Source organism: Aulonocara stuartgranti (genome assembly GCF_965226115.1).
Source record: "Aulonocara stuartgranti genome assembly, chromosome: 13".
NCBI lineage: Eukaryota > Metazoa > Chordata > Actinopteri > Cichliformes > Cichlidae > Aulonocara > Aulonocara stuartgranti.
In genome coordinates, this window is record NC_138949.1 from 23,459,986 (window position 1) to 23,486,317 (window position 26,332).

Consider the following 26,332-nt stretch of genomic DNA (forward strand, 5'->3'; position numbering starts at 1 on the left):
GTGCAAAGACTGCTCCAGTTAGCAGCACTTGGGTAGGTTTTAGAAAAGTGTTGGCAACTAGAAGTGTTAACATGTACTTTCTTCTGAATCTGGTGCATTTTTACTTAAATCTGCCAAGAAGCTAGTCTCCAGACATACCAGATTATAACTGCTGATGAAAAAGTCGTTTTAGTATCCTGGGGAGGAGTTTAAAACATGCATGTACTGTACTGTAATAACCAGCCAAATTACCAGATTCAGCAAATGCTGTGCATTTACATTGTAGCAAACTGAACTCCTGTTAGGACTCAAAACGTTTTTAGATTAAAGTATGTTCGTAATATCTTCTAGCTTGGAATCTAGCTCCCAACAAACATTTCTTAGGCCGCCATATCATAGATTATTTTCATTGCAAAATAGGACAGTTAGGAACAGTGTCAACGGGAACATCAGCACTAGCTGCTGCATGTTATAGTTCCATGACTAACACTGCAACCATAAAATTAAATGAAGAGAATTCAAAGCAGCCCTTTTAAGAGACTATCAAGCAGATATACAGTAATATTTAATGTAGGGTAATATTTTTAGTTTAAGTGTGTTAAAAAGTGGTTCCGAATAATACATTAACACCAGCGCTGTTGCTGTAGACACATTCGCGAATAACTACTGCATGATACATGCAAGATAGTGGCTTGAAGGAATAATTACATTCAAATGAATTGACTTTTCTCTATGAGAGCTTCGTGTAAGCTGGAAGTCATTAGCAATATCTGCTTATAGACGAGCTGACACATCAATAAGAGCAAACTGGGAAACCAAAACAACAACAACAACAACAGCATCGATCACTCTGCATCAGTTCTAGATGGTGGAGAAAACTCACAGTAGCCATCCAGGAAATAGTATTTCAGTCTTCATTACAGTTTCTAACCAGAAAGACGCCTCATCTAAGACCTATCAGGCTGGGAAGAAAATGGACTGAATGCAGATAAATGATGATGGAAAGGGAGGAAACCAGGGCTGAAAAATGAGCAGAAAGGGTTAGTGAAGAAGGGAAGAAGTGACCAGATTGAGGGAAGGATGAGCAGGATGGGAAATGAGAAGAAAGGATAAAAGGGAAGTAAAAGGGACAGAATGGGGATGGCTGGCAAGGGTGGAGAGGGGTTGGCATGGACTCACTTTTACACCCAACTTGGGAAAGAAAAAGTACAGCAAAAACAGGAACCTGCATCATATTGCAGAGGCATTCTAGTGTGGTATAATAATTAGTGTCGTACAGAAAGAGAGTGGAGCGGTAGATGAATTCATGTCTGTTTTCTCAGAGTAAATGGTTCTGCCAGCTAGTGAACACACCGGGTAATGAACAGCAGCACTGAATGCAGCTGGCACCCCATTATCTGACCTTGCTGTCCCCATTATCTGGCCTTGCTGTCCCCTTGTGCCTCTAATGATTTTGAGATATAAGCGTCCACATGTTAGCTTGCTCTCTGGCCTCTGTTCTATGTTTGCCTGGCTGTATGCTTGAAGGTTTCTGAGATTCAACAAGGATCTCAGACAGATAAACAGGCTGTACAGTGCATGTTTATTATGGAGTGCACAGTGTGTATATATGTTCCTCTGGGTGTCTGTCCTCCTAGCTAATGCTAATGACCACATTATGATGAATTGGCTCCATGATTTCTGTTAGGCTGAGTGGTGATTAAATCTTCATTACCGCTTCTGGTCAGTCCTGCTCTACATAGATTGCCAAGAAACTCAATTCCTCTTCATTCAAGAAGAAGCCCCTGACTGAATCAGGACAAACAGCGACAAACAAATTACAGCTAAGAAAGGAGAGCACAAATAATGCTCTCAATCTCTCACTTCAGCTCTACACCGTCGCAAAGATCAAACAAGTTTTGCAGTAAAAAGTCCAAAATCAACTTACAGAGCCTGATGGAAAACAGGCAAATGTCTGTGTCCGTCATGAGAGATGGTGTGTTTTAATAATAACTCTAATAATAAAAGTATATTCTCACACACACACACACACACACACACACACACACACACACACACACACACACACACACTTTTTATTTGAATTCTTGGATCGTAGAACAAGCCAAGATGGTTGGTGTGATGAAATGGATGACTATAGGAAAAAGAGCAGTTTAATTCCAGAGCTCCAGTAGAGGGCACCCAAATACCTGGCACCTAATTGACAAGTAGTTAATCCCTGTGACCACAGCTTTCAGGGGTTTACGTACAGATGAGTATCTGCCCTGCATGTAAGTTCATTTAATTCACCTCCTGAACCAAGAAATAACGTTTAACTTCAGGGCTTTGAACCAAAGAATAAAGATTGGGAAGTGACGATACAAAACCAAAAGACAAGTGGACAGCTTCGATGGAATATTTCCTCTAGCAAAAACCCCCAAAGGACCTTTAAGATATCTGATAAAAAGGTTTACCAAGTTTTGATTCTCATGGACACATATCCTAGAGGGTCCTCGCTGGTAATAAGTTAGCCACAACTGTTACGTGCGATAAATAAACATTTACAGAAAATAAACTGTCAGGACAACAGTTTTCCTTGTTCTGAAATTGACTGCCTAAATATAGGTGATTTGAAAAGGGGCATTTGCATGATGACAGTTTAATTTTAGTTACATTTCTCTACAGCCCTCAACTAAGTAAACACCCAGCACTATTCCAATGAACTAGCTTGTGTTCTAATGTACAGAATATATGATGTTGTGAAAAGAAAATGTTGCAAAATCCAATATATTATTCTGTATAATATATTATATGCTTACTTATGGATATGAAAAGGAGAACACATGTCCTAATAAATCTGATTCTGTGTCTCTGTTCTTTTTCCTTTTGTTTTACTGTCACAACTTGCAAAACAATTGCCAAGTGTTTGGTACATTTTCCAGGACTCAAGAGACAAGTACAATAAGTATACATAAAATTTTCCAGACTGACCCGTTTCACATCTTTCCCAAATGTCTCGCTGTAGCTGGTCCCAAGAATCTCAAACTGTACATGAGAATTAGAGCCTTCGGCACGGAAATCCATCAGTCCAGTCAGGCCACTTATCCGCCCCTGTTGAAACAACAGCTGAATGTATTAAATGTGTGAGATGTTATGAAAAAGAAAGGGAAGAAGCAGCGGTAAGTCCTGTAAGGTGTGTGCTTGTGTCTACGATCTAGGCAAGTTTACAGGTATTGGAAAAAAAATAATAACAATAACAACAAATAGCCTACACATATTCTATTACACAAAATAAATATCTTTGCACATAATATTTTCATCAAAATTTAGTTACATTAAACAATTGGTTTATTTGATTAACTTGCTTTATAGAATAGGCTCTGTAGAGAAAAAAACCAACTACTTTTAAAATAAAAAGTCGTTTAACGAAAGCTCAGATGGAGCTTTGTTGCACAGAACTGTATGAATTTAGAGTTTTGTTTACCATCCTTCATTCCATAAAATGTATGCAACTTCTAAGATGATAAGCCTTAACCTATGAATTCCATTCCACAAGACCTTTAGGTACAGTAGGAGGTTATCAAAAACAATTTAGAAAAGTTCAGCCAAACGTTGAGTTGTTGTGAAGCACTAACCAGTCAAAACGCTGTATGCATTTTAGAAAGAAGCTTAAAGTGTAAGAGAAAATTTAGTTCACTTAAATCATGTCATATGAATGACATAACATAACAATATGATAGCCGCTACAATGAACACCATTTTTCTTTGCCGTTTTGTCATGCTCAACTTGGTCATTTCCTCTCACACTTAAGATTAAACCAGCATGACTCTCTGCAACAATGAAAAATTCCATTATCAGATTGAAATGGATGACATCGAGCCACTTTCTGCTATAATACGCCTTATTTCAATGAGGGAACAGAGACGGCTGTACGAGCAAAGGCGTCAAAGCCCAGAATCTTCCACAAAATAAAAACTGGTTTCATTTTAAAAATAACTGAATAGTTCATTGCACCATTCTGTCTTTTGAGTGTAAAAATCCCCTTTATAGATGCTAATGCTTCTCATAAATTCTTCATTATGCATTTCAGACTCTTAGTCATATGTGACAAAAAATACTCCATAAACAACTGCTATTAGAAGAAGAAAAACTAGAAGGAAACAGCAGTGTCTATATTAAAAACAAGCCAAAACCAAACAAAAAGCAACAGTGACTTCAATCCCAAATACCTTTTGAATAGTGTCCAACATAGACCATCCTCCATTCCATGGCTTGGTAGACTTCCTCATGCAGTTAAGGCTGGCCATACTGTGCCACTTCCTGTCCTCAAGCTTCCTATAGAAGGCGTTTGCCAGCATCAATACGCTATCATACAAGTAGAGATTGGACACCTGATGAGGGAAAACAATAAAATAAAATAAAAAAATATTCTTGGTTTCTTCTTTGTGACACAGAACAGCACACAAACTCAGCATACCGCCAAGAAAACAAATATTAGTTTTCAGGACTGCAGGAAATATCACAGTGTCTCGGTGCTGAAACTCAAAGCAGTGGCACACAAGTAAAAAGTATTTGTTTTTCATTCTGGTGAGGTGGGCTGTAAAAAAAGAAAAAGGAAATATTGTTGGTGAATAATAAACTCTTGCTTCTTTTGTCTGACAGTGGGACACCACAATTATACTCCCTTGCAGATGTGCACATGGACATATTATGCTATGCTCTTTTCTGCTTTGGATCCACAGCCATACAAGAAACTCGAGGATGCCCACACATTGCCTCTACGCCTTTTGATGATGACAAGACTTTCGACAGTTGGACCTCTTTTTGGTGATGAAAAGAAGACCGGGTTGCTTACTTCTTTCATGACTGTCCAAATTTATGTTTGCAGGAAGCTTTCTACTTGAGCACTCAAGCTGATTTGCTGAAAAATGATGGTATTTGACTTTTTCCATTTGTGAAACAATTTCGATGAAACACTCAGGAGGCGAAGGTCATGATGCCACTGCAGTCTGATGCCAAAACAACAATTGTTTCTGCTTCGGTAATCACATGCCTAATGAATTCAGTGTCCCATTCAATTGCAGTGTGTCGTGTGAGGAATCATGTCAAATGCTTGCTGTTATAGTGTGACAGTGGATTTGATAGCTCCTCTAGGTCAAGTCAAGTCAAATCCTCCCACAGCAGAATATCCAGAGAGGCAATAGTAGCTGCCACTCCAAGCAGCGGCTTCTCTGTGGTAAGACATCATGTAAGTTAACTCCCCAAGGTCACCGAGTCAGAAGCTAAGTCCAGGTGAGATGCAGCTTGATATCTCTGGATTTCTAAGGTTACACCACAGCTGAAGCATTGAAAAAGGGCTTATTAGTACAGTAAAGCACTGTACTTTACTCACTGTTTAACAATTCTGATGAATGCTTAAACGGCCATTACCCGTTATTTAACCCTCTTTCATGGTTTTGCCATCTGTCTGGAGTACGGATAAAAAGGAATGTGAACATTTCAATAGCGCTACAGGGAGCACAGCCATTTCACTCCAGATGGATTGATCAAAAGTGTGAGAGGTGTAAGGAGCCACTCTTAACTCTGCATTGAAAGCAATACGTGGCTGGGTGAGTGAGGTTACTTTAAAGACTCAAAGAAGAGAATGACATTGTGTAAGGAAGACAAGAAAGCCAAACGGCGAGTCTTCTACACTGACCCTTCTTGTCACTGATTGAATTTACCTTTCCTCTGGTTGATAAATCCTTAATACGAATCAAAGGCAGCAGAATTTTTAGAGCATACCTTTTACTACAGAAGCCTTTATTAAGCTTGCAGTTTCAGATTTTATTAACAAGTAATGCACTGATTTCGGGTTTACAGTAATTTGGGTTCATTGCCACTTAAATTTATTTGCGTGTTATTAAAACAACCCTTTTCCTTCATTTAAAACAATAATTTGCTCTGTTCTGCCAGTTAGTCTCTAGACACACTAAGCTGCAGTCATTGATATTCATGGGCATTCATGTCCCTCATAATTATCGTACCAAGGGAGTTTAATATATATTCTGTTGCATGCATAATCAGTTAGTATTTGTATTCATTGGCACTTGGCAGATGCTTGTACTTTACACTATGGTTGCATGCGTACGCTGTACAGTCACTACAAATACCGGGGAAAATTTGTGTAAGTAATTACGTTCAGATCTTTATACAGGCAATTTGTGGTAAACACAAACCAGAAAAAAACACATCTTGCTTCATTTATCTGTCACTGGTACTGGATGAAGTATATTAAATAAGTTTGTTGGTCTGAAGCACACATTTATTATCTTAAAAGTATCCACAGCAAAATGTATAAGGCAAAAAAATAAAGTTAACAAAAAAGAACAAGCATGAACTTGCTATCAGTCTAAAACCCACTGTGACAATGTCCATCACACTGCTACTGTTGTGCATCTTTAAAGGCTCTTAATTAAACACATGTGTTTCGAGCACGCTCAGTATTTTCATTGACAATGAAGGTTTAAGAGCAGAGATTTTTCTTTACCTGTTTTGTTACTTTTTCCTGATTAAAGGAAAAAAATAATAATAAAAGAAACCATCTCCACTAAAATCTGCTGAAATCGACTGCATTCAAATTGACAACAGGTACTTATAACCTTTTACAGTCACCTCAAGCAAACGATAAGGAACCATTTAACACTCCAATATGCCACCAGTATTTGGTCTGGTTGTGCAAAATTACACACTTCATCACACTGAGAAAAAGGAAAAAAATAAGAGTGGTTGTTTATATAAATAAGCACAGCATCAGTATGGGACCTAATAAATGTTTATACACAATATAGTAGAATGTATTCACATGTATGTTTGATTAAGGAATCACGTCAACCTTCCACTGTCTAAATTAAATAATAATTCACATGGCTTCAAATCATATTGCCTTAAGTGCATTTATGCAGTTTTTTATTCACCATTAAAATTTTTATAGATATTTTGTAGAATACCTGATATTGATAAGAATCTTCAGAGTCCTGATTTATGGAGCCAGGCATTAGTATAATAGTCCTTTAACTTACTCTAAAGAGTATTTTTTTTTAATTTTGTTTGTCATATTAAACAAGACTAAAAAAAAAAGTTAATAGATTGTACTGCATTTGTTAAACGGTAACGTGCAGGTCAATATAGTCTGAGTGACAATCTTGTAAGGCTTCAAAAGTACATATTTCAGTATATTTTACCTCCAGGGACTGTAGATAGCCTTCCTGAGGGTCACAGAGCAGAGACGAGATGCGATGATTGTTCCTCATACAGCGAACATTGGTATCCCTCCACAACGGGAAGATCTGACGAATGATGGTCATTCGCCCCAGAGAGCTGTGAACTAACTCCATGATGTCTGCATCACTCACCTCCTAAAGGTGAAAATGACAAAGCAGTTTAATTCCCCCTTTCCACTGAATACAAGTTATGAAAAGTCACATATTGTATTAGATTGTGACATTTGCACAATGTGAAATAATGAGATAAACTGTGGATTTTAGTGGAAATTTGAATAAGATAGAACTTTGGAGGGGCTTGACTTAAAAATGGATAAATGGTGAGGCTGAAATGTAAACTTATTTGGTCATCTTCATTTTAAGAATGTCAATTTTCTGTATCAATTTATAAATGTTTAATGTTTAACCAAAGCTTAATTCATCAAATACGTCTGTTAAATAAACCAAATTAATTAAGTTAATGTTTTTTTCTATTAAAAAAAACACAAAATATTTTAATAATTGTAGTCATTTCAAGATTTAAACACCTTTTTTAGCAATTAAAGACAGACTTCATTTTCTACAAAGCCTTCTTGTTTTGCCATTACAGAGTCAAATCAATGATCATTTGAAGTATATCCATCACAATAATAGTTCAGGTGACCCTTGGTCCTCTTCTATGGGGGATACTTGTGTGAAGCATCAGATCAATATTCATGAGACACTGAGCTGCCTACTAGTTTTCAGAGCCAGACAATCGTCAATGCTGAGGCAGACAATGAGTCTCCGGGGAAACACTGAGTTCATATGCCATCTGACAATAAAGCTGTGAGGTTTTGTCGGGTCAAGACTCAAGTATCCCCAGGTCCCTCACCAAACACCCCTCAATACATGCTCTTTATCAGTTTTCCTAATCAGACATTTTGATCTACCTCTTTTGCATTGACCTCCCTAAATTATTTTTCTCCTGCTGGTTTCTGTCCAGACTCAGTGTTCATTTCTCAGGGACTCTGTCATTGTATAGGCCCTTTCTTCTTTCAGCCTAATGTGGTTTTCAATCTCTTATTATCTTCCCATCACTCCTAATAAGTCTTTCTTTGTACCTTTACCTTACTTTACCTGACCATCAGTCTTGTTCCTTCACTACAAATTGTCAGTCCAAATCTGCCTTTTTACAAACTGCCTTTTGCTTTTCAACACTGTTCTTCTTACATATACCTTAAGTCAAAAACACATATTGTAAAAACGCAATGTGGTGAGCACGCTGAACTTTTTTCTTTTGTCAATTTCCCAAATATCTTTTGTCTCATTGGTGATTCTAGCTCATCTATTTCTTTCCTATGACTCTTTTTTTTCAGACTCTTCACAGCCAGACAAGTGGAACTGATGAATATTCACGAGTTGCCAGGACACTTTAATCGGGCAAATTATGGTTCACAACATGGTTCACAGAAATGAGCTCTCCCATCCAAGTTAATAACTTTTAGTGTCACCTAGTCCAAGTATTCTGTCACCATCACATGTGACATTTATGTCATAACCTGACCTGGCTGTGACATTTCCCAATAGGACATGGCTCATGAAACATGTGCCTTTTAAACTTTGAGGAGAGATATTACACATATTTCAAGCAAGCGGACCGCAATGGTCATCTGAGGGATGGATTGAACCGTTAGAAGGGTTATTAATCTCAATGGGCCACTCTATGTGATTATAGTAGCCTGTAAGTCAAATTGCAATATTAATTCTGATGAAAAAAGATAATATACAAACTACTTTTAAACTCTACAGGTGTCACAAAATTACTTCAAGTTGTTAAAGCCCCTTCAAAATAACCCTATTAAATATTAGAAAAAGGGAATAAAGTATAGCAATGTTTCAACGACCAAAACATATTAATCAAATCAAGTCTATCTGACAGAAAGCCTAAATTATCCTCTTTGTGCTGCTCATTCTATGTTATTAATCCCTCACTAGAAATATATAAAAATTATAGCATTAATCTGACAATCATTTTATTAACAGTTAAGGTGCTCTTTTAAAGCTGCGGGTGACTAAGCTAAGAGGAAATAGGAGTTAGACATGAAGCGCAAAGCCCCGTGGTTATGATATTATTTTGAGGTGTTCTCGTCAATGAACACGCACACCTTTTTATGTCCTTTGAATACATATTTGAGGGAGAACAGCTCTCAGTAGCTAGACAGACAATAATATTATTATATTATGAAATGATCTAGTGATATACATGAATCATTGCTGCCCTGCGGTCATTTTATATTAGAAAAATAAAGGTAAACATCAGGAACACTGAAATCCAAAGAAGTCTTTGCTTATCTGTTACACATTGACCGATGTTATCAGAAACGGAGATTTCAATACATAAACATCTTCTTCTTATACATCAAAAAGAAGATATGATGATACTGTTGAGAAAATTGTACAAAATTGAAGATTTTCTAAATTAGATACAATCCTGTCCTCCAAAAGCTGATCGTTAACTGTGATACCTGGAATCACACCAAATACTGTACTTTCACAAAGAAATAACTTATTTACTTGTGACAGCGACGAGAAACATATTACATTTATTTTCATTTATTTGAAAAATCATATGTAATCAAGCAAGCAGCATTACAATTATTTATTAACAATGTCGAGGACCGAATAACATTAGATATGTTATTATTTTAGGATCACTATGTAGAGGGAATAATGTGGATAACATACAGTAGCTGTGCTTCAGTTAACTGCAGCAGTTTGTGAAGATCTAAGAGTTAAATCTTCAAATTGGTAAATTAGACCAATGATAACTAAACAAGGGTTATATTAGGCTTTATTAATAATGATTTCAAGCGCTGGCAGCAAAAAGTGATTTGCTAAATAAACCACAACAGCTTATTTAATGACACTGTATCACTTCCTCAAGTAGATGAAAGCAGTTATTATTTTAAGCTGAGACATACCAACAAAGTTTTTTTTTTACTTTTTCAAAATAGTCGAGGATGCAAACACTAGGGCATCCTATGGTTGGACACATCATGTCATTTCTGCAGCTTTGGTGAGGAGTTATGGAAGCAGAGATTGCTTGAGTCATTATTGCATCTTTGCATGAGTTATTATTTAATGGTATAGTAATTCCATTAAAAAGGCTGATTAATTAGAATAGGTTATCAGAAATGTGACATAAGGTGGGATGATATGTAAAGAGTAACAACGATGTATTTATTAATCTACTGTTTTGTTTTTTCATTATCATTTTTTTTTATAGGGTAGCACAGCTGTGTGAGCAATCCCATTACACAGACCATTGTTCACAAGGCCAGTAGGCCAAACTATAGGCACAGTGCAAGCCGGAATCATCACTTGTGGTAGTGCACGTTTCATTGCTATGATGGAACTTAAATTGCAGCCTGGAGGTGCTGTGTGTCTGTATGTAATTTCAACTGCCCATTTATTAACCCTGATGACATAAAACGTCTGTGGCTGTAACTGCTGTAACATTTAGATAAGGTACTTCATAAGGGAGGTCTCTTGTCTGGGGTCCTTTAGATTTATGACCATGGCACTGGATGTCTCCTGTAGTTACCATTTCTGGGTTAATAGATAATTTTTTGACATCCCAATTAGGTTTCTGCATGGATGCTCAACATGCTTAATGGTAAAAAGGGCTATAACATAAAATAGATACATACATTATTATATAGCCTTTTGTACGAGAAATCTAATATTTGAAAATGTCTAACCAGGTCGGAAATTCAATAAATACAACCTGAGGTGAACAATAACGTGTCATTATTTAACAAAGATGAAGCCGAAATGCACAAACAGTGTGTGAAAAACAAAGTATAGTCCGTCATTCAAAAGCTTGTGCAATCAATCAGCATCATTTTCTGTCTGACTTTATCAATGCCTCACATCATTGTGGAGAGATTTTGGTCCTCTTTTATCTCTTTATGACATAGTTTGAGTTCGTTGAAGTTAGCAGGCATTCATTTATGCACAGTACTTTTAAGGTCCTGCAACAACATCTCAATCAGGCTGAGGTCTGAACTTTGACCGGGGCATTGCAATACGTCAATTTAAAAAAAAAAAAAAGTGATAAAAATGTAATTCATTTGTAGATACGGTGCTGTGGTTGGGGTCATTGTCCTGACGTATGAACCAATTTTGCCCAAGCTTTAGCTGTCAGACAGATGGCCTCACATCTGACTCTAGAGCAGTTTAGTATACAAAAAAAGTTAATGAGCCACTTAATGACTGAGAGGTGCCCAAGTCCTGTGGCTGTAAAGCAATCCCCAATCACCCTCTGACATTAGGATGAATTTGCCTGTGGAATTGCCTTGATTGCCTTGTTTTTCACAATGATCCTTCCTACTTTAGAACTTAAAACCCATCCCAGGTTTATGGGATTAATCAACCCCTTCTCAAGGACGACTGTAGATATCTTTCGTCTTTGCCATAATGCTAAAACATACCAAAACTTATTTTGTCCTAGAGGTGATCACACTTGCTGATCATAAATTAAGTGGATGCATTTGATTAAAAACACTCATCTGCTGCTTTCCCTCTCTATGCATGTGCAGTAAGAGTATACTTAGTTTGCACACACTGTTTCTGCATTGTGGCTTAATTTCCGTTAATTAAATAATGACATGGTGTAGTAGTTCATATTTTGTATTTTTAAGTTGTATTTGACTAATTTTAGGACCTGCTGAAAAATAGATTTTATTTATTCTGCCATGATACATTAAACCTTAGAATTTGAAAAGGGTATATTTTGTACCATAACTGTATATTTTTTATGTTGCAAGTGGCCTCTTTGGTAATCCACCTCCCAATCTCACAATCTTATGTGGTGGTGATTATGTCCTTAGAATAGAGTTTCCATCTCAGTTGCTTGATAGGCAGCTACTCGAGACATCAGTCACATTATGACTGTCTTCCCTGAATCTGTCTGTCACAGCAGGCACAACCACCTAATCCATCAAACATTCTCAAGTGTCACCATCTTGGCCTTTGAAGGTAGAAAAAAAAAGAAACAACGACAAATCCTCCCAGGATGCACAATCCATTTGAGTCGACTAGACGGTGTCTGAGGCAGACAGCCTTCGGTGTGCTAGCAGCTGGAGAAACCTGGTTTAGTGGGTGGTTTAGCGAGACACCAATGCCTATCATCTCTTTGCCCTCGTGCTCACATCAAGTCCTATTGCACTTCTTGCACAACAATTTCAAAGCTTTTCACTTTTTTTCTCTTGAAAGATTATGTTGTTAGTTCATTTGTGTTTTCAGCAACTTCCTTCATCCCAAGGGCTCATGATCTCTGTGCCATTCAAACCCACTCAGCTGGCTGGAAAACACAGTCTAATCTAGAAACATTTGCAATTGAAGGATGGGCATATTTGGCTTCTCATTTGTAAAGATGTGATTAATTTTATTGTGCTATACAATACAATTCAAATCTTTAATTTTGATTGTTGTGAAAACCCAACAAGTAATCTGAAGATGGTCAACTTGGAGTGTAGAAAGGCAACTTTGTAGAATTTTTAAAAAAAAGAAACACATTAGTTAATGACAAAAACAAGTACTTGTGGTGGCAACGATTATAATTTCTGTGTCTACGACTCTTAAAATTCTGCATTGCAAACCAGGGATATCAAAAAATTCTCCCTGCAAGCTTCTATTGCATTTTATGATTGACAGATTACATTCTTTGTGCCACATGCTCTTTGACTGTGTGAGGTCTAAAGCCTGGCAGAAGCATGAGTAGCTGATGGAGGCGGGCAAGCAGCGGTGAGCCTTATGATCACCTGGTTAAAATGTATGCCACAACTCTGTCATGACCAGCTGAATAGTACCAACTGTCTGCAGGGACTGATGGTGCATTCAGAGGAAAGATGTAACAGGCCTCTGTTATTTCCCCGCAGGATTTTGTGATTGCATCTAGTCAGGCTAAAAGGATTTTCAGATTTTGAGAGCAGGAAACAGTATCTAGATATACTGTACCCATGTAGCAATGAGGATTACAGAATTCACCTGCAGCTGCTGAAAAAAGTGATCCCTAACAGATGCAGTTTTTTTTAAATTACTTTGTTTCACTTCTCACGCGTATGAATGAATTAAAAAAAAAAAGAAGAGTGCACAATCTTTCTGCCATAAGCCATGTAAGGAACTTCACAGAAATCTAATCTCAGGCTAATGGAAACAAATTAGCTTTGCACCTTCCTTTAAATCCCTTCCCCCTTTCGAGATAACCAGGCAATGCGGGTAAATCATTTACACATTGATACATACCTAGATTCAATTTGCAAGGGATTTTTGTGTTGTGTTGTTGCGAACAGTGTAAGATGAGGGAAAACAGGATTTAAGAAAATGATGGACTTGATAGCAGCTCAGAGTTTTCATGTGATTGTTATATAAATGAGAAGTCTTTGGAGGCCAAGAGCTGGGGGAAGCCCCCCCCCCCCCAAACAAAAAAAGAGCTGTCAACAGTGGTAATTGAATTTGTTTTGGTTGAATTTGCAACGTGTCTGTGTTATTCTCATTTCAAGGTGATCTTCAGCTTTATGGGCAGTTTATCTTGAGTGATTATATGAAAAGCATGGAAGGTGGAAGCGAGAAGAGAAAACAATAAACAAAAAATACTGGGAGTGTGGCAGGGATAGAGTGGAAAAAACAATCCTTACTGTGTTGCAACAGAAGGGAGAGGGAATGGAAAATTATGTTGTGAGAAAGGGATATAGAAAAACGAGTGAAAAAATCAAATGATATATTTCATAGTTCAAAGACAAAAACAGGCAAATTGGTCTTTTTTTAAAACACATCCCACAGAGACATAAGTCTGCAGTAAGCCGCATCATATCCACCATTAAGTGAATGCAGGAGAAATTAACATGCCATTAGTTCATACTATTCCAGAGTCAGATGCAATTAAAGCTAATGTGTGTGGAGTTCTGTACTAATTGACTGAGAGCTATGCGTGAGTTTGGTTGTGAATACTGCTTCAAATTGCAGCTCCCATCACATCCTCATGTTGAGACTACAAAAGCATGTCTGATAATATGAATGGGATAATATGAGCTGCCAGATGCAGAAATGGTTTAAAAGAACTCCTGCTCTCATTAGCTGTCGTAAGTCAATACTTTAGTTATGTTAATGCTGAAATGCATGGTCAAAATGCGACAAGGTCATTATTTTCATAAAAGCTCATTATAGTCTAAAATTGGGTAATTTAGGCTGCCAGATAACAGAAGGTTTTCAACACACTAAGCCTCATTAACTTTTGCAAATCAATATTCAAGCTACAAATATCCTGCACTTTGAATTTTTAACTAAAGCATAAATGATAAGTGTTTTATTCTAGTTGGTTGGTCTAATGTGTAGTGCATCCAAAACGCATTTTCAGCCTTTATATTACGAGTTATTTGCCAAACAATTAAAAAAAACCCAAAAAACTGCTTTTCTCTCTCGACCTCAGTATCACAATCTCTGTAGAAACGTTGCCTAAATAATGTGGCTGTCAGGGGAGCGTAGATACATTTATCACGGTCTGCGGATTATGAATCAATATGTGTCATGTTTTGGATTCCAGTGAAATGTTTCAACAAGTCAGGGGGTGATGTTTTATTAAAATTCATTGATACCCCCTTGAAAACGAGATGATGCATGGTATTAAAAAAGTTTAAAGACACATAAAATGGACACTGATATGCATGTCCCTGTGTGTATGTGTGTTGTATAGGAATTTCTTTCACTTATGTATTAATCACGTTATTGTAATGCCTTGGTGCCACTGGATTTTAACATGTCTTACACTCATACTTAAGACAAATGGTAGGGGGTGTAGTAAGGATGTTGGGGGAAACAGGAACTCCAGAGGACCAGTCTTTTGTCTCTTTGAGGACTCTGGGAAGTAGCAAGGGAGTGTGAACCTTAAGGTGTGAAACAGCTGTGTACTGCCTCTTGTTCCTGGAGAAGGTATTTAACTGAGGGCCATGCTAGGCTCAGTGAGACTCTGCTGACCCTGCCCCGCGGTCATGCAGGGGCTCCATCAAGCTTGGTTGTCTGTTTTTTGTGTGCTTTGGATTAAAGAATGTTAGCTACCGCTCACCGCTCGTCTGCAGGCTTTATTTAAGTGGAAAACTTCCACAACAGTGTGTACTGTAAGCGCTAGAGGTGGAGCTGCTGGGCACAGTAAGCCTAATATTTCAGGTCAATTATCTGGGAGAAACCTTCTATTTAACATCTTTCAACCACAGCTTGTTCGTAGTGCCGCTCCCACCCTCCATGCTACGACATCTCCAAATAATTGTGAATCAACTCAAGTGCAATCCTGGGCACTAAAGCTAAAGAGGCCACTTTTCTGTATTCACAAAGTGAACCTGAGAATTTTGGTACCACAGACACTTAGCCTTTTTAGGTCAAGGCGTGCAGAGCAATGGTACGGTGATGGGAAAGAAAGACAAAACCTAAAGTGCCCATGCAAAGCTCATTTACAGGTTTGTTATTTTTCCCATGGATTTTTACTAGAACAGCTTTTAATACCAAGGCACCACCTCTTTTCACATGCTATCTGAAGCATTAACTGCTTTAATGTGTATATAGCTGTATTAAAGTACTGTGCAGGTCAGGCAATCACATAGCATGGTAGCTTTGGCCACATTAGCATAGCAGTGAAGATATAGGAACTTTACTTTGTTGTGTGAACATTACCATCAGAATAAAAGTATTCCCCTTCAGTTTCTGAGAGGCCGGGAATACAAGAACACTCTTCTATTTACTCTTACAGTCAACAGAACATTTGGTGTGCTTTGCTCACAGCTAATACATTTCAGAGCTAGCAGAAGCTGCAGCTGTCTGCATCTGGATTCAACTGAGGCAGCTGCTCATTCTTTGAATGTGTGGCAAACTAGCTGCTAGGTGGGCATTATGCCAGCGGGTTACACAGTGACATAGAGATCTAACGGAAAATGGCCCAGACTACAAATAAGGAGTTTCAGGTACTTTGGAGGCAGAATTACCTCATTTGGTGTGGACTTTAGAGCTTCACAAAAAGCTATATAACTGAATATATGTTACAGGAAAAACATAATGTAGGGACTTTTAAGCGAGAACAGTTATACAATATCAAATAAAGGCCTAGTCCCTCAGGCACTCAGGATTAAATCAAATGATGTGCTGCTTATTTAACTCTATATGAAAGCGTAGTGAAGGCCTCATAGGTCTCACATGCCTTGGGAGCATGTGAGAGTGCTGAAAGAGGCATACTGACATGAAGGTCTAAATTCACTCAGGTGCATGCAAGTGTGTTTTGGCCTCACCTCATTGGCATAGACCCAGTGGCTGTCCTTGGATGCCAGGTTTGTTTCCACAGCCTGCAGTGATAAATTAAAGGAGAAAGAGAGAGGAGAAACAGAAAGAGGAGGACAATTGAGGAACCAAGTGCACAAATTCATTGAGATCACACAGTAGTCCATGTAAGTCTCTTCTCAGGTGTCTCTGGAGCTTAATTTGTAAATCAAGACATCCTCAGACACAGAGAGGCTGCAGGTCCAGTGTGCAGAGAATACAACTAAACCACACAGCCTGTAGCACATTGGAGCAACCAAGCTTTTTAAATAGCGCTGTGCTGTATTTTTACATTGGATGTGAGAATGAAGCCTGCAGTACAAATGCACATAATTTGCCCACTGCAATGGGACCTCTTTCAATTGCCATAATAATTTCACATTCCCTTTTAAAACACAATAATGACACAAAAAGGGAGCTCGTGGAAGTAGGTGTCATTGTTGGATAGAAATGCATTACCATGAGATCTTGTGACACCAAAGGGAGACTAGAGGGGTAATGAGTTGAGCAAATAATGATGTAAGTATCATATGTAATGTCGTGTTAATGCTCAGACAGAAAGACAACCAATAAACAATTTCAAATATCATATTCTTGTTATATATTTTACTTAGATGGAGCCACAGTTTTTCTCATTTATTTTGAAACTATGTTGATTTTCCAAAAGGGCAGATGCTGCATTGAAAGCACGCAGCTTTTTGCCACAGTGCAACAGTATTTAAATTTTACAGATAGTCAAACGTCAAGTGGTAGAAACCTTATTTAGCTTCGATGCATAATGGTTGCTTTGTGACTTTTTCCATTTTATTCACACTGAATGGAATCAGCTGAATACAAGGGCGCACGTCTACATGTATTAATCTTTCCTCTTACCCTGCTGCTCTGCAGTCACAACAATACGTTCTCTGCCTGAAGTCTAAATGGAGTAACCAATATGCACAGCAAAGAAGACTGCTGTTAAGGTAGTTAGAGCACAAGGAAAGTGTAACCTGCAGTTAGTGATGTGTATGTAAAAACAAAGAACCACCTAAAATCTCTGGGAAAGATGAAAATGACTATTCTTATGAATAATGAAGTCCCTCCATCGGTCACAAGTCTGAACACATCTGTCTTGCTTAACACATCACTGTATGCGGTCTTCTGCCAATTGATGTCATTAGTTTTTAAAGCAGAAGACCGATGCTTGAACATATAAAAGATTGAGCCCTGTGGTTTTACTAAACAACACCATGCTCATCAATAATAGGCGGTGCAGTGTACAGCTTCAAAAGCTGCTAATCAATCTTAAAACCTTGGAAGCCTCATGATTTTATTTTAATGTTCCTCTCATTGCCAAATTGATCTCATCAGACTGTAAGAGGACCATACCAGCACACAAGAAATATTTACCTCCATGACTAAAATACTTAAAATGAAAAAGTGGGGCCATATGCCTTAAAAAATTACCTTGAAATCCAAATGGGTATGCCAACATTATCAATGAATGCCACAAAACACCAGACATATGGCGGGTGCAATGGTCCACTGGAGATTTATGTAGAAAAATAGTGCTTCTAATCACTTTAAGTGTTTAGTTTCCTGTTTGACAACATATATGAAGCTTTTTCCTCAAAAATGTTCATATTTTCACATATAAAATGGTAAACTTTACCCTGTTTACTGTAGATGTGCTGGTCACTGACAATTTAATATTCAGATCAAGACAATTCAGATCGTTGTTACTATTGGACACTGCACATTAAATGGGACTAAACGAGGATCAAGAATTAAACTATTTATAGTTATAAACATTCAGAAGGTTGGTACAGTTTTCTAATTACACATTTCACATGATGGTGATGAGGGCAGAAAAAAAAGTAAATGCTTTCTATTGTGTTGCTAAACCTTCAAGCAAAACAGTGGAGGGTATGTGTGCATGTGTTGTACAGTAGATCGCATGAGTGGAACAAAGCAACATCAGCAACAGTGTTCAAGGTTGAGCTGATGGGACCGCATTAGATTACAAAAATGACCAAAAAGAAGAAGGTTATAGCTGAGATTGCGTGAACTAAGGTATGGAGATTTTGAAAATAAACCTTGAATAGTGTTATTTCTGAAAAAAATGTAAATAAATGTTTATGTGAAAAGGATTCAATGCAGGTTAGTTTTAGTATCTCAGCAGTGTTTTTTTCAAATGGCTCAAATGACGTATTATTGTTTTTTTTACATGGATATTACATATAATACATAAAATTTAAACATCACTTCACAAAAGAGAAGGGCAGTCTAATTTAATTGAGAAACAACTTCAGCATAACTTCTACAATAACTTCATCATCAATAAAACATTGGCGAAGACACAATTCAGTGTTAATCTCAAGGTTAAATGCTTAAAAAAAACATGCGCACGCACGCACACACGCACACACACACACACACACACACACATTCTTGTACTCTGTATGATATTCATTCAAATCATGGTAATGACGCTTTGGCCCTAAATAAAAGCTGACAATGATAACTATTGTCTGCCTTGAAGAATAGCCTTTACATTCAAGAGAGTCGACAGCTCCTTGAAGTGCATTCGTTGTTCCAGACAAAGTCTGTCAGATGCTATAATGGTAAAAAGAGAGTCAAGTGTGTAGTATGGGTTAGTTAATGTGTACCAGCTGCGATGCAGTGTTTTGTTGAAGCCGTGGGCACAACAGAACCCTACACTTGAGAGGTTCACCATCAGTTCACAGCACAATTCTGCACTTACAACTTAAGACACAAACCCTCGTTATGCTAAATTATGTTTGCAAGCTGATGTTTAACTCCGTTTCTGTACGTATGTGATGAACACATAACTGTGTAGACATACTGTGAGAAGTCATTGCTTATTATTGCTGTCGTTTTTCATCAGTGTTATCTAAGTGAGGAAAATGTGAGAATGATGAGTGTTGTTAAATGTCAACTGATACAACTATGTTTAACAGGAAACTAAATTAAGAATCAAAGTTCATTAGTTGTTTTGTTCTGTATCTCCATTTACAAGTGACAGTTCAGGCAGTCCATCGTTTCAAAACGTGAATCAAGGCAAGCAAGAACTTGGGGTCTCAGAAATGCTGAAGAGAGTTGCTCATCAGGATTCAAAACCCGTATCTCCTAAAAACAAGAGCAGCTTGGGTCCAAGGAAAATCCCTACATTATTTTGCCTAATCAGCCCCTCTTTTAAATCGCATGTAGTCTTATTTCAGTTGAACTATGAAAGGGTTTTCCACTTTGCTTGGAATTTATCATACCAAAGCCTAAAAATCCATTTGAAACCCTAAATGTTATCAACATCCAAGCAGAGCAATTTTAGCTTTGTGTTTTCTTTATTTCCATTCACTTCAGAAGATGATGTAACAGTGAAACTCTGGAGAGAAATGGGGTTTTAGAGGAGGAGGCACAGACAAAACCCTTGAGTGACATCTAAGGAGTATTCTATTGATACAGCCAATGCCTTGCATCGTAAGATCTCTAATCAGAGACGCAGAGGACCCCAGGCACGTTCTTATACAGTAGCAATGCCACAAAGGCAGTCAGAGAATGCCAACTCCAATTTAAAACCGTGACAGCCGAAAAGGGATTGACAGGAACTGCAGTTAGAAGGATGTGAAAATAGGTGGGGAGGGTTGGTGGTGGTTTGAGTAAGGCTCAGATTGAGGATAAATCTCCTGAATGTCAGAGTGCTCAGTGTAAACTCAATCAGTGTGATTATTTGTTGCGTTACAAAAATCACATTTTAAAAGCCAATCTGAATTGCACACTCAGCTGCCTGATTATTATGCATAACTCCATAAAAGTAATACTTTCAAATGCAACATAAATCACATATAATACATGATATCTTCATAAAAGTTCTAATATTAAGATTTTGCTGATACTAATCCCGAGTGGTGTTTAGTTTTAAAATAATTTTGAAGGCTGTAGTTTCTGCTAATGAATTGTATTGACACAGACTGTCCATGACAATGACATTGATAAACACTATGTTAAGACAAACATCAAATACGTATTTGATTGTGGTTTTGTTTACCTACTGCTCTTTGTCTGATGCTAACAAAGCCAATACTATCCACTGAATCTTACAAGATATTTCAGGATTGGGAAATGGAAACAATTAATAGCTGCTCGTCTTATTAAAACCAAATAATCAAAACATTTGTGGAGATTAAATTATATCTATTACAACCTGCATCAGAATTTTTAAAAATAAAGTAAGATAAGAAAACTGTCATTGAAGCTTAACAAATGTATGACTTGCGATAATCCACTGTTTGCTTTTAAAATGAGTACTGTTCTCGTTATTTTACAGCAACTATTCCGATCCCTGTAAGGCAATCTACAGTTTGGCTCAATCATCAAAATTCAATGTTGCTGAAGCATTTAACTACAGCCTGACAATATAAAATGAATAAGAATCACCAAGCGATACCAATTTCTGTTTTAGTTTCATGAGACATCACATTGTTACAGTATGTACCATAAAATAAAGCAAATAAGATTCATGCAGTAGTCATTTATATAATTATCAGTCCGCCCACCTGCAACAATAACATTTATATCTGCAGACTCACAGATCTCTCCAACCGCATACTTTTCTAAATGGAATCTCAGACTATCCTGATCACCACAACTCTGAATTGTATACAGAATAAGCAGAAGTAAGCATCAGCATTAATTGAAATTCTAACTGGCTCTGACTCCTCTGAAGCCATGTGGTGATTTATTTACAGAGTCATGAGCCCAAATATTATTGTTGCATTATTGAAAATTCTGAATTCACAAGGACAACATTGACCCAGAAACTGAGGCAAACAATGCTCAGACTGCAGGATTTGAGAGCTGAAACTGAACTGGCTAAACAGTAATCCGGTGTCACTTTGTGACTGTTATTTCTGCTGCAGAGATTTAACCCTTTTCTGGTCTAATTCGATGCATGAAGAAAAAAGAAATTTAGTCATGCATTCATTAGTTAAAAGAATCAAATTGGTTGTGAAATACATGTATCACAACATGAGGCTGACTGTCCAGAGATGTGGTCCAGCTAATGATCTCACATCATCCAAAGGGTTGCATTTTCCATAACCATGCAAATTAGCTCATGTAGCCATGCTAAATGAAGTCTTGGTTTGCCATTTATTCCTTTTGGCCCATCTTTTCTTGCTGCTTAATGTGTGGGTTCCAAAACAAATATTTTTTTTTGTGTTATAAGCACACAGTTTTAAGGTTCGGCAGGGGGCAACTGTTTCTGGTATTTTTAAGTGGATACCATTCACCAGGTCTTAGCATTTGGTCATGATTTTAAGAGGGTGAACAATGAAAGGTTTTGGTAGCAGTCCCACCTTCTGTGCTCTTCCTGTATTAGGGTCTCACAAAGAAGCCAGAAAGGCATAATGAGGTCTGTCATAAAAGATTCAAAATAGTCCCTCTGAGCTCAGCCTTGCAACTGTTGCTGTGGAAACACACCTTCAGACCACTTAATCTGCTCCATCGACAGAGCATTGAACAAAAAGATGCCAAATGCCCTTAGTATACGAGTATAGACGCATTCAAACTACTCATGACTACATACGCTAATGCATTCCTCACTACCGTCTTATTATAAAGTAATTCTTAAAAGATACAAGCTATTGTCCCATAGTCTTTAGTGATACCACAACGCTTGGACAAATTTCTTCTGACCCTGCAGTCTGAGTTTTTAAGACCAGGTGTTCCTTCTAAGGAGTTGGCACACGTGTGTCGCATTAAAAACAAATCATGACTCCCATCTGCCATAGCACTAAGGCTGCTAGCTTCCTCTGCATGTGGTTAGCTTCCCACGCCTTACGCTAGACATGAGTGGAATAGCTAATGTCCTTACTAGGTGACTCACCAGTTGGTACATTAGCCTTGGTAAATAAAATAAAATAAAATTAGAGGAACTGCACATAGTAGCAATAAAGTGTTCATTTCAGTCGTCATGTTCGGTCATAGAATGTTTTGAAATACAGAAAAATAGGCAGAATCAGTAATCAGTGATAATGTTCTATAAAACTTTGTTAAAACTGATTGAAAATTGTGAGATTAGCATTAATATCGCATAACTTATATTGAAAAGCAACAGGATTTCTTAGTGAGAGATGCCACACTCGTTTGCTGGAATCCCAACTGTGAAGTGGTCTTCAACTTTCCCTGTGGTGTATTCCCTCTATAAGCTGCTGGAGTAACTGTGAGCTGTAATGTTGTGAGGGGAATTTCCAAGAGTCACTAAAAGGATTAAGACTCGGTGTGACATTTTATGAATAGCATAGCAGGCTGAAGAACCTCCTGAGTGAAAGATTTCAGTGAAGCTTTAAGAACCTTAAAGGTGAAGGAGCAGTTACTATTTTTCAAACAGTGTGATGTCTTTGTAGTTTGTGGCTTGAGTAGAATTGGTTAAAATCCTAGAAAATTTAGGAAAAAAGAGTCTTTAAACTCTCTCTTTTAGATGTCTTTCTCTGAAAGGGTCCTCCTGAAAGAAAAACCCTCTGATTGATAAGATTGTCAGCACTGAATTGTGCTCAGATCAGGAAAATATCTCATTGTAAAATGAAGAGAAGTAGTGGTAAAAATTCATTTAGAATACTTATAGTTCACTTTGTCTTTTTTTGGAAAATATACAAAGTGAATTTCTAATCGCACTGAAGAGAATAGCATCTTCACATAACAATATCATAACCAAACTCTTCTCAGATTCAATTAGCATTATATGAGGGCATGCCAAACTAGCCGCTAGGTAGCCATTATGCAAATGTGTTCCATGGTGGCATAAATTAGGAACATAAGAAAAGGCTGAACTCCAACAACACAAGTCAGCCAGTTCTTGTGCAGTGTCTGGCACAATAACGCTCCTTGGTATGGGTTTCTGACTTGGATAAAGTTACAGACTTTTCAAAAGCGCAAAAAGCTGAATAAAGTATTAAAAGTAGAGAAATAAAATCACAGCAAAGACTGCAAAGATTGTTTAAAATTACTTTTACAACCAAACTGATTGCTTAACTAGAGAATACTGAATCACAAACCCTAGCTTATAAAGCATCTCCAAATTACTCAACTTTTAAACATAACATTTTAGTGAGTCACATAGATGCGTAACCACGTGCATTTCATAGCCAAAGAAAGTGTCGGGGATTGAAAGGAAAACAAGACAGGATCGCACTTCATATTTTAACATAACACCAAAGTACACTTTCTGAATGATACATCTTGGTACAGGATAAATTACTTTGCAATTCTGCAGGGTGCCCTTGGGGAAGCACCGAACATAAACTAAACCTCCGCACCTGGAGGAAATTTATGTTGTGGATCTTTGATGATATTTGCAATTGAATTTTTATTGCGTAGCTGATAGATGTGATAACCAAGGATAATTAACACAGAGGAAAGTGATTACCTCACCAAAAATTGTTTTGTTCATCTGTGACTGCAGTCGCAACACAAGGGCATGCAGATATACAATCACGGTGCTGTAAAATGTAACAAAAACTGTGTCCGGTATTTACACGCAGAAGCACAAATGGTAAATGGTAAATGGCCTGTATTTATATAGCGCTTTTACTAGTCCCTAAGGACCCCAAAGCGCTTTACATATCCAGTCATCCACCCATTCACACACACAATCACACACTGATGATAGCAAGCTACATTGTAGCCACAGCCACCCTGGGGCGCACTGACAGAGGCGAGGCTGCCGAACACTGGCGCCACCGGGCCCTCTGACCACCACCAGTAGGCAACGGGTGAAGTGTCTTGCCCAAGGACACAACGACCGAGACTGTCCAAGCCGGGGCTCGAACCGGCAACCTTCCGATTACAAGGCGAACTCCCAACTCTTGAGCCACGATCGCCCTTTGTGTAGCATTATACAGAGTGTTAAGACGTTTAACGACAATATTACACAGAATATTGATGTTCCAGAAAACAAACAGTCACTTTGATGAATGGATGTCACGGCTGACATCTTTGTGTAACAACTCTGAGATCTTTTGGTTTAATTTTCAAAGTTTCTGCAGGATCGAAGCAGCTCTTTGATGCTCTTGAGTGCAATTTGTCAAGTGAATCATCAATGATGAAAATTAACACACCTGTGATATGGGGTGGAGGAAAGCTCAGCAGGTGACTTGAAACAAGCAAGGACAGGAATTAAAATGAGGCAGATAGGCCAAATTCAAAATTGAAATCTGGAATTCATGGGACAAAGGATTAGAAGTGCATCTGAATAATGCATGCTACCATTATCTTACATTAGTTGAGTGATTTGAACTAAGTGAAATACAATAACCATTTTCCATAAGAGCACTTTGTACCATTCCAGGCCATTAGCTTCGAGTAAGTGAACAGAACTTTACTTTCACTCTGAACTTCACACCTTCAAAACACCTTGCAACAGAAAGGTAAGCGTTTTTGGGAAACATTAATATTTAAGCTGTCCATTTAGTCAAACTTGGATTCAAGACAGGATGGGTACATACTGTGCAAATAAAAGTGAGCCACTCCTCATTTTCTTTATATTTTTCTTTCAAGGAGCCAGACTTTTTGTAATTGTTTTAAGTAGTATCGAGCATCAGTTCTCCAGCAGAACTATTTTATGACTTATCCAAGGACAAAAAAGGCTCATAACTCAAGGGACAGCCAAGTCTACACATAATAGACAACTTAGGAAAGAACCCATTTTAAATGGTGTCTTCAGGTGTTACTAGAAGCCTTTTCCATAAATACGAATAACTGATTATATACAACACACTTTGACAGGTATGTGATAGCACTTTTACACAGACACGCTCTTCCTAAAGAGCTATTAGTTGAAACTTGTGCTTGTATGGTATGCTCTTAAGATATCTAAAGATCCAAATGGGACAACAAAAAAAAAAGAAAAAAGAAAAAAAAAGATATCTAAGGAAACCGGATAAGTGGAGGATAAAAGAAGAAGACACAGGCCTAAAAAACCTTCTACAGTGTCATCTTTAGAGGGTGACTTTCTACAGTCATTTCTAAAACACATGGTCTTTCATGCTCTGTATCAAAAAAATAACACCAGATTTTAACCCTTCACGCAATAAAATCTGAAAAGCACTCAACTGGAAACGGCTCAATTTTTTTCAACAATGATCACGAAGACACGACAGCACTTTTACTGTAGTAAAAGCCTACATGCATAGAAAAAACACAATCAGACACTGTCATCCATGGATTGGTATCTGCAGAGCCCAGACCCCAACAATACTGAAGCAGTGTGTGACACAGAATGCAACAAAAGGCAGCCAACATCCAAATAAGAGGTGTAGAATGTTCCTCCAGAAGCCTGGAGCTGTACAAACTCTTTTTCTGCCTTATCTACTGTATTTACATTTATGTTTGCACATTTTAATAAATCACTGTAAATATTTCCCATTTTCCTAGCAAAGTATAGAGAACTGATGTGTGGCCTGAGACTTTTGCAAAAGCTACACACAAAAAAAAAAATGCCTGAAACTTTTAGAAGCAGTTCGGTGCACAGAGTCAAGTGAATGACACTTCCATCTGTTTTGTTCTACATGAAAGCTGATTTGGGAAGCCGTGACCTTATCGTTCCATTAAGTGTATCCAGTCATAAACTGCTTTGATTACATAAGACAGTTGCATTTGGGCTCCTGTAGAGCATTAAGTACAGTTACACAGTTTTCACAAAGGACTACTACAATGTAGGACCCCTACATGACGCCCATGTCAGGGACCTTGCATGACAAAGTGACATGTATGTCTCTCAAAACCTTTCAGT

The 26,332-nt window shown here is 37.8% G+C and overlaps 1 protein-coding gene across 2 annotated transcripts in view; it reads right to left on the reverse strand.

Annotated features, from left to right (window-relative positions):
- Positions 1–26,332, reverse strand: part of grid1a (glutamate receptor, ionotropic, delta 1a) — a 289,402-nt gene that overhangs the window by 33,780 nt on the left and 229,290 nt on the right. For both annotated transcript variants that reach the window (XM_082557583.1, XM_082557584.1), the window contains 4 exons: positions 16,518–16,571; positions 7,183–7,356; positions 4,189–4,350; positions 2,950–3,069 (listed from right to left, as the gene is read on the reverse strand). In XM_082557583.1, coding sequence (XP_082413709.1) covers positions 2,950–3,069; positions 4,189–4,350; positions 7,183–7,356; positions 16,518–16,571 — 510 coding nt within the window. The remainder of the gene's footprint in view (positions 1–2,949; positions 3,070–4,188; positions 4,351–7,182; positions 7,357–16,517; positions 16,572–26,332) is intronic.